The sequence below is a fragment of the Gymnoscopelus braueri genome (assembly GCF_963280865.1).
Source record: "Gymnoscopelus braueri genome assembly, chromosome: 9".
Classification (NCBI taxonomy): domain Eukaryota; kingdom Metazoa; phylum Chordata; class Actinopteri; order Myctophiformes; family Myctophidae; genus Gymnoscopelus; species Gymnoscopelus braueri.
The window spans coordinates 54342286-54359599 of NC_137610.1; the positions used below are offsets into that span (position 1 = coordinate 54342286).

General features: G+C 41.7%; 1 protein-coding gene and 1 long non-coding RNA gene across 2 annotated transcripts in view; one reads left to right on the forward strand and one right to left on the reverse strand.

Annotated features, from left to right (window-relative positions):
• ankrd27 (ankyrin repeat domain 27 (VPS9 domain)) overlaps window positions 1-11807 on the forward strand; it is a gene marked incomplete at its 3' end in the record, with an annotated part of 58252 nt that extends 46445 nt beyond the window's left edge. Inside the window, exons 22-28 of the mRNA XM_080437285.1 lie at window positions 22-216; window positions 2866-2985; window positions 4625-4798; window positions 6468-6561; window positions 8673-8748; window positions 9355-9418; window positions 11118-11807. Of these exons, the coding sequence (XP_080293411.1) occupies window positions 22-216; window positions 2866-2985; window positions 4625-4798; window positions 6468-6561; window positions 8673-8748; window positions 9355-9418; window positions 11118-11807 (1413 nt within the window). The remainder of the gene's footprint in view (window positions 1-21; window positions 217-2865; window positions 2986-4624; window positions 4799-6467; window positions 6562-8672; window positions 8749-9354; window positions 9419-11117) is intronic.
• Window positions 11808-13129: 1322 nt separating this feature from the next.
• Window positions 13130-16776, reverse strand: LOC308091771. The gene is made up of 3 exons (XR_013933740.1): window positions 16459-16776; window positions 14551-16099; window positions 13130-14078 (listed from the first exon to the last, which is right to left on the reverse strand). It is a non-coding gene; the product is annotated as an uncharacterized lncRNA (long non-coding RNA).
• Window positions 16777-17314: the final 538 nt, after the last annotated feature.

A 17314-nucleotide genomic window follows, 5' to 3' on the forward strand; every position in this document is an offset into this window, starting at 1 on the left:
TGTGTTTTGTGTGTTTCCCAGCTGGCCAGCCTGCAGGCCAGCGGTCTGGGTGTGAACAGCAGCAGTGGCGACGGCTTCTCGCCGCTCCACGTGGCCGCGCTGCACGGCCACACGGCTCTGGTCAGCCTGCTGACCCGCCACGGGGCCAACGTCAACGCCCGCAACAGCCAGAGCGCCACGCCTCTGCACCTGGCCAGCCAGAACAGCCACGTACAGGTGGGTGTAATGTAAAGCCCGGTTCCATCGTACTTTGTGGCGTGATGGTGGAGGTGGAGGTGGAGGTGGAGGTGGTGGTAAGCCCAGAGAATAGCCCACCTACTGTACAAGCTCACAACATGTGGCCACACTGGTTGCTTGTTTCCAGAACCTGGCAACACGAGTTGCCAGGTTCTGGAAACAAGCAACCAGTGTTAACTCGTTCGCCATTAACGGTGGCCTCGCAGGAAATTTCAACGCATGTTTGACTATCATGAGACTCCACAATGACTAGCAGTAGAGAGAAAAACAACTTTGCCTCGGTTATAATAGACGAATCTCCCTAACCCACGCGCTCCCATTCTGACAACGGAGGGGGTTTAAAAAATGACGACACGGGAATCTATGGGAAAAAAGAACGCCACTTTTCACGTCGGTCGGTGAGTAACGAGACATCAAAGACAACACTTAATTTGTCCGGTATTCTCCTTTAACACATTGATTGCCAAGATCGAGTTAACTCGTTTTTAAGAAGAAAAAAAAAAAAAAATAATAATAATAATAATAATAATAATAATATATATATATATATATATTTTTTTTTTGACCCAAAGACCAAGGAGATATGATTAGTCGAAGATTTAGACTCCTATCCACTTCTTTGTTAACTTAAAACTTAAACATTTTGTATCTCAGCTCCTGAGTACTTTTTTTTTTTTTCAATGAAAAATCTCTGGCAATAAACTTAAAAAAATCTGAAATAACTCTGGCAATCAATGTGTTAACCCATTAAGACCTGGAACGCATCTGTGTCATTTTTTTGATTTCTTTGGCTTTTCAAAAATGACAGATCTACAAGCTCATAGCACGTCACCGAGTGCTGCGCTATGAGCTTGTATATCTGCAATCTATTTTTGAAAAATCGTGAAGATTTGTGCAAGTCTTTAAATATATATTTTTAAAAGCGAACATTTGTCAAATATTTTGTTCCAGGGACCCCCCAGAAGTAAAGATTTGAGTTACAAATGTTCGCTTTAAAAATATATATATATTCCAAGATTTGCAAAAAAATTCAATATTTTTCAAAAATAGCAGATCTACAAGCTCATAGCACGGCAATCAGTGCCACGCTTTGAGCTTTTAGATCTGCTATTTTTTTATAGCCAAAGAAATCAAAATGACAGAGTTACGTCCCCGGATTTAATGGAATAAGCCCCTTTCTCACAGGGAATCCATAACATTGCTGGATAGAATTTTCTTTCCTGCAAAGGCAATGGATAGTCTTTCACTGAAGCAATCTCTTGGTATAGGCCCACTCACCCACTTATCAAACATATGGGTGACTTGTGCATGACTCATCTGACCGTATCACCTTTTTCCACGTCTCTATAGACCAGTGCCTATGATTTTTGCAATGAGGGGTTTAATGCACCACAACCCACTATAATAGTCCTCCCTATGTCGTTTCCATTCACCGCATTGACATTCTCAGTCACCTGAGAAATAAGTTCTCTTCTGTTTTTACATTTTGTCATTCATTTAATTTCTCTACATGTCACAGAGAATGATTGGATTTTATAATGATAATAATACATTTTATTTATAACGCACTTTACATTCTCATGAATCTCAGAGTGCTACAATTAAAAGCAAGGCATAAAAACAGCATAGGCAACAAAACAATTACAATAGACCCAACTAGGCTAAACTAAAGGGCCAAAAATTTAGAAATTAAAACTTGGTACGAAAAAAGTCCATAAAATTAGAAAAATGTTTTTTTTAAAAGGTAGGTTTTTAGTCCATTTTTAAAAGCATCAGTGGACTGTGGTGCTCTCAGGTGGTCTGGGAGGGCATTCCACAGACATGGGGCTGTGTGACAGAAGGCCCGGTCGCCCATGGTGCGGAGGTTGGTGTCAGGGACAACAAGAAGGTTGGTGTTGTTGGAGGAGGCTTCGGGTGGCGGGTTTTGGGGGTGAGGAGTTCTTTGAAAATGCATTGATGGGTGCCGTAAATGCATTGATGGGTGAGAAGAGAAATCTTGTATTCGGTCCTGAAGGAGATGGGGAGCCAGTGAAGTGAGCGGAGGGTGGGTGTGATATGGTCATATTTTCGCACTCTCATCAGGACCCTAGCAGCGCTGTTTTGGATGTATTGGAGCCTTTGGAGGCTCTTGCTAGGGATCCCGATGAGTAGTGCATTGCAGTAATCCAGCCTGCATTTTATTTGCTTAATTGTATCATGCAATACGCCAGCCTGCATGGAAGCAGATGCCCTTGTTTCTCCACTCACTTATTCAAGTTTGTCCTTTATTTTGCCACCTGTCTGCTCAGTATATTGTGCTTTAAGAGAGTTTAGAGAGACATTAAGTGTGCAACGCTTGACTCTGGCTGGAATCAAACAAACCGCATATGTTGCAACCATTATGGCCGGTGCAAACACACTACATTCATGTAGTGGTAGTGGTAGTGTTATGCCTAAAAATTACATTTTCAACAGAAAACTATTATTTGAAAATGATGTTTGTCTTTTTTTTGTGGAGGAAAATTGTCAAGTGATGAAGTACAAATTTGCCTCCAGTTGGTGAGAATTCTGTAAATACTCACAAATGGCTCATCTATTCTGTTGGTTCTAATTGACCTTCCTGTGCATTCATGAATGGTTTTGTTTCAGGTGGTCCGCTCACTGCTGGAGTGCAACGCAAAGCTGAACAAAAAGGATCACTATGGGAACACCCCTCTGATCCACGCCTGCCTCAAGGGTCACCTGGACATAGCTACCACTCTCATCCAGGTAATGATGCGCACACGCACACGCACACACACACACACACACTGAGACAGACAGACAGACAGACAGACAGACAGACATGTGAATACACACATCCTCACTGTTAGTTGTAGTTAAGTACAATAGCCCTGCACTAAGGTGACCTGTAGACAACAGCATTTCCAGGTTCGCCAAAGCTGTGTCATTTTATCTGCCTCTTGGCCAGTTCACACTCATAAAAGAGACTTTGTCTCAACGTGCTTTTGCTGGTTAAATAAAGGTTAAATAAAATTAAAAGCTGTGACATTAACCACTTAAACCCGCAGGGGTCATTTACTAGACCCCTCCTTTTTTCCCCTCCGCACCAAATATCTTAGCTGAAAATAGTCGATCTACAAGTTCACAACACGTCGAATCGCGACGTGCCTCATTGTCCATCTCTGTGTCTGTCCATCTCTTGTGTGTAGAGTAATGAATCTTTATCTCTGTGTGTGTAATGTTACCTCACCCTTGAGGGGGTTCCGGGGGGATAGCAGATATACAAGCTCACAGTTTGTCCCTTCGTGCCATGCTGCGAGATTTTTTAACACAAATCTTCTCTTCTCTTCTGGGAGGTTCCTGGCACAAAATATTTTCAGGGGGGGGGGAATCCGCGGCCAAATATATATCAATTTGGGGGTCCTTGACATGGTGTGTGTGTGTGTGTGTGTGTGTGTGTGTGTGTGTGTGTGTGTGTGTGTGTGTGTGTGTGTGTGTGTGTGTGTGTGTGTGTGTGTGTGTGTGCTGAAACCATGTCCCACATCTTAAATGGGTGCCATGTATACAGGGGACTCTACATAAGTAGGCATGACAGAATAGTGGATTTGATATCTAAAGATATCACTTCTATTTTCAGGTCCTCCATCATGCTGTATAAGCATTCTACTGTGAAGCCGAGCATGTTTAACCTGTGTAACGATGATTCTGTGTTCTCTAACATTTCAGCTAACACCCCTGATGTCATTGTTGTTAATGAAAACCATAGGGAGGTGTTCATTCTCGAGGTCGGCTGTACTTTTGATTACAGCTTAGAGGAAGCCTTCCTAACCAAAGTGCTAAAATATCATCAGCTAGAGCAGACCATCTCTCAGCTAGGCTACAGATTTAAACTTTTGGTTTTTATCTTTGGTAGTCTAGGGCACAAGTTGGTTGTGAGGGGCCTCCAAATGGCCGGCCTCTCCAAAAGGAGGGCTAAACAATTAGCAAGGTACTGCTCAATATCAGCTATTATAGGAAGCCGCTCAATTTGGAGGAGGCGTTGCTTCCTTTACCCATGATTGTTGCCCGCTGTGTTCGACAAGTATGCCATCTTTTGTTTTGTATGTAACGTTGCTCTGCTTTACATGCACTTTGTAACTAACTGTTTTCCCTTCATCTGACTGCACTGGCAGTGTTTATGTCCTTTGTACATCCTGTACTTCTCATTATGTGGACATAAATAAATATTTCAAATGTGTGTGTGTGTGTGTGTGTGTGTGTGTGTGTGTGTGTGTGTGTGTGTGTGTGTGTGTGTGTGTGTGTGTGTGTGTGTGTGTGTGTGTGTGTGTGTGTGTGTGTGTGTGTGTGTGTGTGTGTGTGTGTGTGTGTGTGTGTGTGTGTGTGTGTGTGTGGTGTGCGTGTGCAGAGTAATGCCCTGGTGAACGTGGCCAACAACCAGGGCAACACGGCCCTCCATGAGGCGGTGAGAGGGAGCCACCTGGGCCTGGTGGAGGGTCTGCTGAACGGGGGGGCCGCGGCCCACCTGAGGAACAAGAGGCAGAGGACCCCGCTGGACTGTGCCCACGAGATGGGTGGCAAGGTAGCTATATAGTTTAAAAAGTTGTGAAAATTGCCGATCTACAAGCTCACAACGTGTCCTATCGCGACACGTTGTGAGCTTGTAGGTCGGCTATTTTCACTAGTTTGGGTCCCAGGGAGATGACAAATTTCTCTTTTCGGTCTCGAGCTAAAAAGTTTGGGAACCACTGGTTTAGCAGATGCTTTGATTCCTGCACATTGACATACATACATATATTATAGAGTATAAAACAAACATCAAATCCAGTCAGCGTTGCATTATACAGGATGTAAAAGGACAAATAATACTACTACTAATAGGTTTTGATCTAATATTGCTTTGCACCTTTCTGAAGAACCGAAAGCCCACTTATAAGTCAAAATGAGAGACATTGTACTCTACAGTAACAGGATGCAATTGTCAAGGAATGCCATTTCCACTGATCATGTATTTTTGCCCTCGACCCTGTAGCCTTGACCTCTGATCTTAAAGCTGCACAAATTTTTTTAAATGCTTTTTTTGTACATAGTGGTATTTTTTCTGTATTATCTGTATTTTCATGTTGATTTTTGAACTGTTTGGTTGCTACTATATATGTCTATGAAATTAACTCAAGGACCCCAACGGAAACAAGTCCGCAAGGACTTGTTTGGCCGGACCTTTTAGACAAAAGCATTATAAATGTAACTGTGTTGTTTTACATTCTTTTGCCTAATAAAAATTTCAATCAATCAATCAAAAAGCTGCACTATGTACAGTAACTTTCCTCTTCTACCCCGGATTTGAACCTGGTTTCCTACGCAAGTGCTGACATTTTTACCATTGAGCTAATAGAGCCTGCCTGCTTGCTCAGGGGATAAATTTAATCGTCCATCAGGTCAAAATTGGTGTCAGATCCTGTGTCTAGGGTGAGACATGACCTTTGACACCATCTAAATGTCTCAATAGAAGAGCAGAGAGACAAAATACAACCACCCCAATTATATAAGTTATATTGTGTTAGATTAGACAAAATAACAATTATTAAAAATAATAATTTTATTAATTAAAAAAAAGTTCCATAGTGCCGCTTTAACTGATCATTCCCACAGAGTTTCATGAAAACCCAGCCATCCAATCTTCAAATTCAGACCTTCACCTTGATTGAGACCTTGACCTTCTGGACCCAAAGTTCATCATGTCTTTGGGCCAGCCTCTTGATCTTTCCCACCAAGTTTACTAAACATCCAGCCAGTACATACTCATGGATTTAAGTTCTCAGTCGCCACGACTGATTTCAGTCATTTGGATTCCATAAGAAGTCAGCATTTCTTCTATTGTCTGTTTATTTTTTAACATTGAAGTGAATGGAGCAGCAACCTTTTGGAAAATGTTATCTCCTGGTTATTTGTGACGAACGAAAAAAAAAAAAAAAAAAAAAAGGTAAAATTTGTTTTTGGCCAAAACGTTTATAAAAGTTTTTGGCATCAGCGCTAGTGTGTGTGTGTGTGTGGGGGGGGGGGGGGGGGGGGCACTCCTTTCACACTGTTATACAAATTGTCCATACAACATATTTTTCAGTGGTGAGATTTTATTTAGCTTTAATCCATACATACTAATGGAATGTGGTGAAAACATAACCCTATGAGAACTGATGTTACTAACAATACTAACGATACTTTTAATGATATTTAATTGTCTACCCGTCCAGAATACTGAGATCCTCAGGGCTCTGCAGAAGGCCTCCGGGCTCTCCCCCGACGCTGAACCAATCAAACTCCTCTCTGTGCCCAAAGGTGCTCTGGGTAAGGAAGATAACATTTCAGAAACTTGTTTTTTTTAACTCAGCAAAATGTGCATGAATGTAGGTCTCGTGACTATGATGTTATTCATTTTTATTAACCCATTAAGACCGGACACGCAACTGTGTCATTTTTAGATTTATTTGGCTATTCAAAAAATAATAGCAGATATACACGCTCATGGCACGGCACCGAGTGCCACGCGCGCTATGAGCTTGTAGATCTGCTATTTTTTTTTTATCCTGAAAATGTGTGCAAATCTTTGACTGCTTATTTTTCTAAGCAAACATTTTAACTCAAATCTTTGCTTCTGGGGGATTCTGCAAATGTCTTCTAAATCCTAACAGTTTTTGGAAAAAAACGTATGTTTCTATATCAGTGGTTCAATTTGAGTTAAAAATGTTTGCTTTAAAATAGCAGATCTACAAGCTCGTAGCGCGGCACTCGGTGCCGCGCTATGAGCTTGTAGATCTGCTATTTTTTGATTAGCCAAAGACATCTAAAATGACGCGGATGCGTTCCCGGTCTAAATTTAAAGAAGCTCATAAATAGAAGCTCAGTCTAATACTAGCTACTGAGGGGTTTGAACCCCAAGCTGGACCTGGCTGACGCGCTGCTTGTTTGTTTGACTGTGATTACCATAGCGTTCGCTGTGTGTTAGTGGTCAAGGCATACGATGCATGCAGTTCTTCATGCTGACAGATATAGTCTTTTTATTAGCTCCACAGTGCAATAAGCAATATTTTTGTGCCACAGCGACAGAGACGGAGGTCAAAAACCTTTTGCCCTTCCGGGTCAAACCTCCTGACAAGAACAGTGAACTTCACACTTAAATACCTGCGCCACCCCATGGTCACATACTGTAATAACAACCCATTAAAACCAGGAAAGCATCTGTGACATTTTAGATTTTAACCACTTTAACCATTATTTTATACTTTGTATATTAAAACAATAGCAGGTATACAAGCTCATAGCGTGGTACAACGTGACATCTGCTATTTTTGAAAAATCATGAAAATGTGTGCAAATCTAAAAAAAAATACGAATATTTTTTTTCCATAAATCTTTGCCTCAGGGGGTCCCTGGAACAAAATATTTTGAGATGGAGGTCGGCGACCAAATACACATAACTTTTGACATTTATAACTTTTTGAAATGAAAAAGTTTGAGCACCACTGATTGTTTTTCAGAAGATGGCCTCAGGTCTTGATTGAATAATTTATTTAATATTTTATTAGGCAAAGAAAATGTAAAACAGCACAGTTACATTTAAAATACTTTGTCTAACAGGTCCTTTCATGAAAGTCCTCGCGGACTTGTTTCCAATGAGGGCCTTGGTTCTGACTGTTAAAACAATGGTTACAAATATCATTGGAAATTAGAAATTAAAGTAAAAATGCACATATAGCCTACTCTCTCTCACTGTTTCTCTCTCTCATATATATATATATATATATATATATATATATATATATATATATATATATATATATAAAGTGGGGGAAATACACATATAACTGTTTAAATCTATTGTGAAAACGATATATAAGGCTGAACAGTAGCAGGTGAACATTAGGCCTGCCCTTGTATTTTTTGCAACCAAGAGGGCCCAACGATTCCAAAAAGACACAAGTATGAATCATGCTCTAATTTAAATTTGGGACATATATTTCACAATAAGACCTTATGTACATGTTCTAGACATTGTAATGTTCACCAAAACAAATATTACAGGCATATTACTTACGTTTTTGTGAGGAATATCTTCCAGAGAAAAAAGAGATGCTGTTCCAACAGAGATTTTTCAAGTTGTGATGATTCCCCGCTCTGTGGGGGGTATTTATATGCAAATATCCTGGCCAATGGCATTGTAAGACTAAACAATAGGACCCAATGAGGATTTAGAGGTGAAAAAATAACAGAAAAAAATAATATTTAAACATCTTTCTTTATAAAATATAATTGTTTCCAAAAGGGATCACTGGGTCTTAGAGGGTTAATGGGATACACAAGAAATGTGTGTGAATGTTTTTCACCCATCTAGGCTCTTACACTCTTCTCTCTCCGACCATCAATAATGACAGCTTTGACCTGTGTTTTCCACCTCTCAGCCCACTCCATCGTCCAGCATCTCAAGTCCCAGGACAACGAAGGAAGGAGACACAAACTGGCCCAGTCCATCACCCGGTACACTTTTCAGCTTTCACATTGTATCTGTATGGTGTATTATTTTAACACATTAACTGCCAAAGACGTTTATAAACGTCTTTGGGAATTCAGCTATTGCCTGCCAAAGACGTTAAAAAACGTCCTGAAAAAATAATAATAATAATAACTTTAAAAAAAAAAAAAAAAATTCTAAAAAGATTCTCTAATTATTTAGTATTGACACTCTTTCGATATTCCAAACGAATAAGGAGATAACAATTTCCAAAGATTTGCTGCTCCATCCACTTCAATGTTAAAATTCAAACGGACAAACAATTCACATTGCTTTTTGGTTTGAAACTACTGGTTTTGAGCTATTTTCAAACATCAAACAACACATGACAACAAGGTCATAATGACCTCGTTGACATTTGTGAAACCACACCTGAATCTCATCTGTGATTAGAAACCATCTGGGGATCAATCATACTGGAGAGAAATATTCTGTGGCTATGCGAAAAGGTACCAAAATCGTTCAAAACCCTGGCAGAGGCTACAGACTGTTCTGAAAAAACTCTGGCAGTCAATGTGTTGTTAAATGGATCAAAAAAAAATTTGGTGTTTTTTTTTGCTTCTAATGTGAAGGTGTCAGCAGATGAAGAAAGGTTCCTCCAGTCCGCCCACCAGACGCTCACCAAACCTCGGCCAGGTAACTTCTTCAGGGTTCATCTTCTGGCGTGTCCACTTCAGAAAACCACATTCATTTGGGGTCAGAATAAGAATCTTTCTAAGTTGAATATCGTTACTGTCGGGCAGAAACCTCTTATCTCCATATTCTAACTTTTTGTGTTTTTTCGTAAATGAACGTCCTACCTGATCGTACTACAGCGTCACACAAAAGCATCAACAGTAGCAGATCTACAAGCTCAAAACGCGTCGTTTCGAGCTTGCAGATCTGCTACTTTTGCTATTTTTGAATTTGAATCCGGAAAAATAACAGTTTTGGAGATACAGTATGAGGTTTCCACCCGACGGAGACGTTATAAGAGTTGAGAATCACTGGAGTAGCATAGAATAGATGGATAGGCCTTTATTGATCTCACGAGGGGAATTTTGTCACTAAGGCATTTAACCGCAGTCAAACTACAGACCAAAAAAAGAACAGATAATGAGAACACAGCAATGAAAGATACAGAGACACCAGTACAAGAGTCACATTGTCATTATTCATTAGTACAGGGGTCTTCAACGTTTTCAGGCCAAGGACCCCCTAGCTGAGACTGAGATGAAGCAGGGACCCCCTACTCTATATTGTATAAAATTGTTTTTCAGATTTTTTTTTTTTTATTAGTTAGTCTGCCATTTTTTCCCTCTACACCTCTAGCCTCTTTGCCAAAAATAGCCGATCTACAAGCGTTGAGAGCTTGTACAGTAGATCTGCTATTTTCGGCTAATGTTCCCCTCAGAAAAGGAATTCTAGGGTTCAAGTGGTTCATGTAAAAAAAATGAATCCTATCACACAAAGATTTGGCGGACCCCCTATAGTAGCTCTGAGGACCCCCTAGGGGTCCCGGACCCCCTGTTGAAGACCCCTGCATTAGTGCTTAGTCCATGATGGGGATAATAAGGGTCAAGAACCACAGTCATATTGGTCATTGGTCCATGAACCGGGCAGGACGCCTGGTGGTGGATCGAGCATTAGCGTCATTGTACAGCTTCATGGCAGCCGGCACGAAGGAATGACCCTGTGATGGAGAACCATGATGCAGATCTTTCACTTAAAGGGATTCTAGGCAACATTAACACATCGACCGCCAGAGGTTAATCTCATAATGTACTCACCAGTGCCAAGGTGTTTTTGTTGTTTTTTTGTTTTTTTCATGTCGCCATAGATCTTGTTAAAATCCTTAAGATTGAGCCGTAAACAGTCTGTTTACATCCGCGACATCTCAACGTATCTCCCAGTGAAAATCACGTGTCAAACGGGGCATCCATGTTGTAGTTAGAGCGGATTTCGTTAAACAGTGAAATGCGAGGAGAAAAAACTACAGGAAGAGAATTGAGTTTCAGTTTCGTCTGTAGAATGGGAGCGGACGTGATCGTCAAAACCGGATCCCAAATAATTCCGTTTCTGGTCATCAAACCGGAAACGGAAGTGGATCAAAAAAATTCCGAAAGTGAACCCGGAAATTTTTAGCGCGAAAAGACGCTTTTCTCGGCGCTTAACAGTTGGATTTAACGGACCGTAGGACTACGTTCTTGGCGGTTAATGTGTTAAGCCTACATTTTGAAAATATTAATATATATATATTTTGCATTTTGTTGTTTGACAACAGTTTTTTTTCTTTTTTTGATCTCTGAACGTGCCTAGAATCCCTTTAAGTCGACTCTTATCTTGTTTTTTCTAGGCGAGACCAGACAGGAGGAGGCTGAGGCGAGGGGAGACGGTGGAGACCAGCAGCCCGTTCAGCCGCTCCCAGAGCCCCGACACCAGGCACGGCGACCGGGAGAAAACCCTGAGCCGCTGTCACACCGTAGACATCGAGCAGCCCCCTCCGTCGCCCCCCCGGTCGTCGGGGGTCGGAGAGACGGCGGAGAACACTCGTGCGCACCTCGCCTCGTCCTCTCTGGCGCACGTCGTAGACGCAGCCGGCGGCGACTCCGCCCTCGCTCGAGGCTCAAACGGCGATTTATCGCCGCAGACAGACGTGCCGGAGCGGCCGCCCGTGCGGGCGTCTACGGAAAACTGTCGGAGAGACGAGACGGCGGAGAGGGAACCCTCCGACCCGCGACCGGACAACGACTCCTGCGAGGCTTGTCCTAGCCACGGCGAGTGCGAGCTTCCTGCGTCGCAGCAGCAGCAGCAGCCCTGGAGCGAGGACTCGCAGCCGGACGACTGCGGCGAGTCGCCTCGGACACGCGATCACCAGATCACGGAACCCTCTCCGGCGGACGCGCCCGCCGTCGAGTCCGATCCCGCGCGGACTTTGAACAGTGACGCCGGTCCTAGGGAACCTTGCGGCAACAACAACAACAACAACCGACACCTTCGTTCTATGGAGTTTAACCCTTTAAGACCAGGGGACGCATCTGTGTAACCACTTTATCCATATTTTATACTTTTGGCTATTAAAAAATAGCAGATATACAAGCTCATAGCGCGGCACCGAGTGCCGCGCTATGAGCTTTTAGATCTGCTATTTTTTTTTAAATCGTGTTTTTTTTTGTGCAAATCTTTGAATATATCTCTATAAAGCAATTGTTTTTTACTCAAATCTTTGCTTCTGGGGGTCCCTGGATTATTATTTTTTTAGATGGGGGTCCGCAGCCAAATACATATCGTTGTGGGGCTCCTTGACACTGACATTAATATTATAGCAACATAAGTGTTTCAGAAAACTGTTTTAAACTGATTTAGAAGACATTTGTAGAATCCCCAGAAGCAATAACATTTTAGCTAGAAATGCTCGCTTTAAATATATATATATTCAAAGATTTGCACAACATTTTTCACGATTTTTCAAAAATAGCAGATCTACAAGCTCATAACGCGGCACTCGGTGCCGCGCTATGAGCTTGTATATCTGCTATTTTTGAATGCACACACATCCAGGGAGCTGATGTTAGGCTCACGTCTGGGGAGCACGACGAGTCCTCCCAAACGCACCGCCAGCTCGAGTCGCCTCTGACCCCCGACCAGAGCCAGCAGACGTGTCAGTCGGAAACACAGGAAGACTCTGGTCTCTCCCACACACGCTCTGCAGGTCATTTCAAGCCCTCTCTCTCCCGACGACACCGGCGGGGACCACGAGGAAGTTACTCACCCGTCCGCGGAGTGACACTGACTGGGTCAGCGCAACAGGCGGGTCTGTTGAGGGACTTGACTAAAAAGGAACGGTGGACTCGGATCTCCATTTCTACTAGAGGCAGAGCTCTCTCTCTCTCACACACACACACACACACACACACACACACACACACACCTACTTAACCCTTTAAGACCTGAGGCGATTCTTTAAAAAAAATCTAAATCCTAACAGTTTTTGGAAAAAAATCTAAAAAAAAATTTTTCACGATTTTTAAAAAATAGCAGATCTACAAGTTCATAGCGCGGCACTCGGTGCCGCGCTATGAGCTTGTATATCTGCTATTTTTGAATAGCCAAAGACATCTAAAGTGACACAGATGCGTTCCAGGTATTAATGGGTTAAAGGGATACTTCACTTTCGGGCCGGGGACACATTTAAAAAAAATATTAAAAATAAATGAAAAAAGTTATGGAAAATTCATGGCCCCCTCACACATTAGTAGGACACTGCGTGTCGTGAGGGGGCCATGAATTTTCCATAACTTTTTTCATTTATTTTTAATATTTTTTTTAAATGTGTCCCCGGCCCGAAAGTGAAGTATCCCTTTAAGCTTTAATTTATACTCCATCGCACGACAGTGTCGCTTGCCTAAAGGCTTCAACAGACCAAGCTGTCTTGTTCTGCCTAACTGAGCTCAGATCATAACATCTCATTTTTTAAAAGTATGCTCCCAACACACGACAGCTAACGATGAGCTGTGTCAGAGGAAATAACTCTTTACCATACCGGCTGAATAGTGATAGAACGACATTATACCCCTTTTTCCACCAAATTTATAGCATACTGTATGTATATCGTCTCCGTCGGGTGGAATCCTCATGTTAATTTACGAAAAATAACAGAACGTTTGAATTTGGAGACAACGGCAACGATATGCAAGGTTTTTTTTTTGCTTTTTTTTTACATAGGAAATCCAACAAAAAAAGAATTGGTGATTGACTCCTTTCCCACTGCCAGTAGACGAGTATAGTATACCTTTTTGTTTTTGTTTCTGATGTGTCACATTCGACCCCAGATCATTATGGGCACAAAACTCACCACAGGAACTATATCTACCATTACAAATAAAAGGGTGTCTGTCATCTTATCAATCGTTTTGCCAGAAATTAGTGTGTTCGTGAAGTGCCTGCTTTCTCTCTCTCACGCACACACTCACACTCTGCCTCTCTAGCCTTTTCTCTCTCTCTCTCTCATAAATGCTGTCGAAATACATTTCCCGGTTCGCACATTTGTTTTTAATTGGCAAATGCGATGAAACGCTCTCCCTCTAATAAGTAAGCTGAGCTCTGTATCTCCTGTTTCTGTAGCGTGAGGCAGCTTGACGTACAAGTACATCCCCGGGACATGACGCTAGTATATGTCACAGGGACTTAGTTAACCCCACTGCAACCCTTTGATGCTGAGTGCCAAGCAGGGAGGCACTGGGTCCCATTTTTTTTGTTTTTGATATGACCCGGCCGGGGAATTCGAACCCCCGACCTCCCATTCTCAGGGTGGACACTCTTAAAGGTTCGATGACATTCATTTTCACTTTTTTTTTTTTTAATGTTTTTTTTGGGGTTTTATGACCTCAATTACACCCAAAAAATCTGAACTTTGAACATTCAGTGGATTTTCTGTGGTCTGGGGTTTTCTGAATAATTTGGCTGAAAAGTAATCTGAGCTTGGCCCTTCGACAGTGAGGTCACAGTCGATTAATCCCGCCCACTCTCCTCCTTGCCCCTCCCCTCCTCTATCCTTTCCTTTGGGGGGGGCGGAGCAGAGGCGATGATTGACAGGCAAAATCCCTCACCAGCGACACCCGCAGGCAAAGATTTCTTTTTTCATTGCAGTTGAAAAGGCTTTAGAAATGTGAGAGAAAAACACCTACAGTGAATCACTGGAGTGGAATTTTCAGTTAAAACTTTTTGTACACGTTTGAAGGACCAGGACAAAGACTCTGAATGTGGTGTAAACATGAATGTCATGATACCTTTAACCACAAGGCCACTGAGCTGGTCTCCCTCTAATGCCTGGCTACCACCAGTGGTGCGGGCCGCACAAACGACGAGCAATTCTCGGGCACAGGCGCTCCTCGACGGCCTGATTGCTTGCTGGTTGAAAATCAAACAACTTGGTGTGCAGAGGTCTGAAATAAGAACTGATGGGGCAAGCGACACCTTCGTTCGATGGAGTTTAAATTAGGCTTTACGGTCCGACAGCGCCAGCAAGCCAGTCTGGTGCCGTTGTAGCTTGTTTTCTTGGACGGTTCCTCAATCCATTTTGTCACGATTCTTTGTCTTTTTTTTCTTCTTTTTTTTTAAAGCACTTTTTCCTCTAGCCTTCATACAAAAGGGATGCAAACCATAAAATATGTTTTATTGTGTTACTGTAACCCACTATACACAAAATACATTTCAGCAGAGGAAATGGATTGATACACGTTTTATTTTTGTACTTGAATACTGGCCATAGTTTTGATTTAATTTACTGAAAGTAGGTTGTTGTTGCCATTTTTATGTTGTACTACTACCACTCATTTGTTTCATCACTTATCTTTATGTTGTCTTATTTATGACCTGTTGCCATTCTTGGTAACAGGCAGCAATATAAGTTATTTTCCAAATTCAATGTTTCACTAGACGAATTCAAATGATAGATTTGACCGACTCTAATGCAAGATTTTTATTTTGTCACCATTTGTTAGTAGGCCAATGTATACTTTGTCATATGACACTGTATATGTTGTCATGTGACACTTTTCAAGTGTTGCTTGACAGAAATGGCTTATTTTCTAACTGAAAAAAATGTTGTAAAAAATTAATTAGCCTTAAAGGAATTCTTCATCCCAAAAAAATGTACACACCCCACGAAGCCTTGAATTCATGGAGATTCTTTAGTTGTCGTATTCCTGAGTGAATAATTCCATATTGACCCAGCTGCGGTAGACCAAAATAAAACTATATAAAAGAATAATATAAACTCCAAAACAACTCTCACAGTGTCATCACTGATGAGCCTACTGATGATTGAGGTTCAAAGAGAATGTTTTAAACATATGGTTTTGCTCTTGTTAAGAGTTTTGCTATTTCCAATTAACTTCAATTAGTCAAATATTGGATTATTGGCTCAAGAATGTGACAAAAACTCAAAACCTTTTTGGATGAAGTATTCCTATAAGAGTGGATGAAGTATTCCTATAAGAGTGGATGGCACTTTTGTGAAAACGGTGGTTCTCAATTGAAACGTATTAAACTATTTGGAGAAATTAGCCTCCATTCCCTTAAGGTTGATGTGTGTTTTTCAGTTAGAGGCCTTTAACACAGATTAGCAAATATTGCTCCACCTGCAAACTTATTGTAGCCAGTTATATGAAAATATAATAGAATAGCTACTGTATACTGTATCGTCACCTTTCCACACTGCAGTCTGCACTATGTCCCACGCACTAGATGCTTACAACTATTTAACAGAAGACACTGTGTGTGCGTTTGTAGGATTGGATTCATTAGAGAATGTTTGCATCTGTGGATGAATCTCATCTATACCAGGGGTCTTCAACAGGGGGTCCGGGACCCCTAGGGGGTCCTCAGAGTTACTACAGGGGGTCCGCCAAATCTTTGTGTGATATGATTTTTTTTTTTTTAACCACTCAACCACTTGAACCCTAGCATCTCTTTTCCGAGGAGAACTTTAGCCTGCGAGGCGTTGCGAGGCGTTGTGAGCTTGTAGATCTGCTATTTTTTGGCAAAGAGGTTTAGAGGGAAAAAAGAGCAGACCAAGAAAACAAAAAAAGTTTAATCTGAAACACAATTTTATACAATATAGAGTAGGGGGTCCCTGCTTCATCTCTCTCTCAGCTAGGGGGTCCTTGGCCTGAAAACGTTGAAGACCCCTGCACTATACTGTAGTTCAGTGGTTCCCAAACTGGGGGTCTGGAGCCCCCAAATAGTTTTTTTTGGGGGGGTCCCCAGATGATTAGCCTAATGTGCAACATTGTTTTCTCACTCAACGGCAAACAAACCAACATACAGTATAAGTGTATACAGGGTATCTGCACATTTATGAAGTGACCATTTAAGGACTTTTAAGACCTTTTTAATACCTCTAAAATGATTTAAAAAAAATAATAATAAGACCATTACTGTGTCAAAAGTAACCAACAAACTATACTATAAAAAATTGTCAAACATTTGGCCAAATTGTCAAATATTACCTAAAAAATAGGCAAACATTGTGGAAATAGCAGATATACAAGCTCACAACGCTGCGTTGTGAGCTTGTAGTTTGGATATTTTCACTGTGGAACCGAGTCAAACTAAATGTTAACGCCTCAACTCCAACAATTTCAAGTGCTTGTCAGGGTGGTGAGGGGGGGTGCCCAGTTAAATTATGATTATTTTGGGGGGTCGTGGCCTGTAAAAAGGTTGAGAACCACTGCTGTAGTTCACATTACTAAAGTGTTGAGAACCTCTGCTGTAGTTCACATTACTAAAGTGTTGAGAACCTCTGCTGTAGTTCACATTACTAAAGTGTTGAGAACCACTGCTGTAGTTCACATCACTAAAGTGTTGAGAACCTCTGCTGTAGTTCACATTACTAAAGTGTTGAGAACCTCTGCTGTAGTTCACATTACTAAAAGTGTAGTCTATATACTTTCATGTGTGATCCTGTATGTCTGGTGGTTGGTTCTCTTTAACCAACTGAGGCCACTAGAGGGCAGTGGTGTCTTGGTCAGCTGGCCAGTGAAGAGCTGG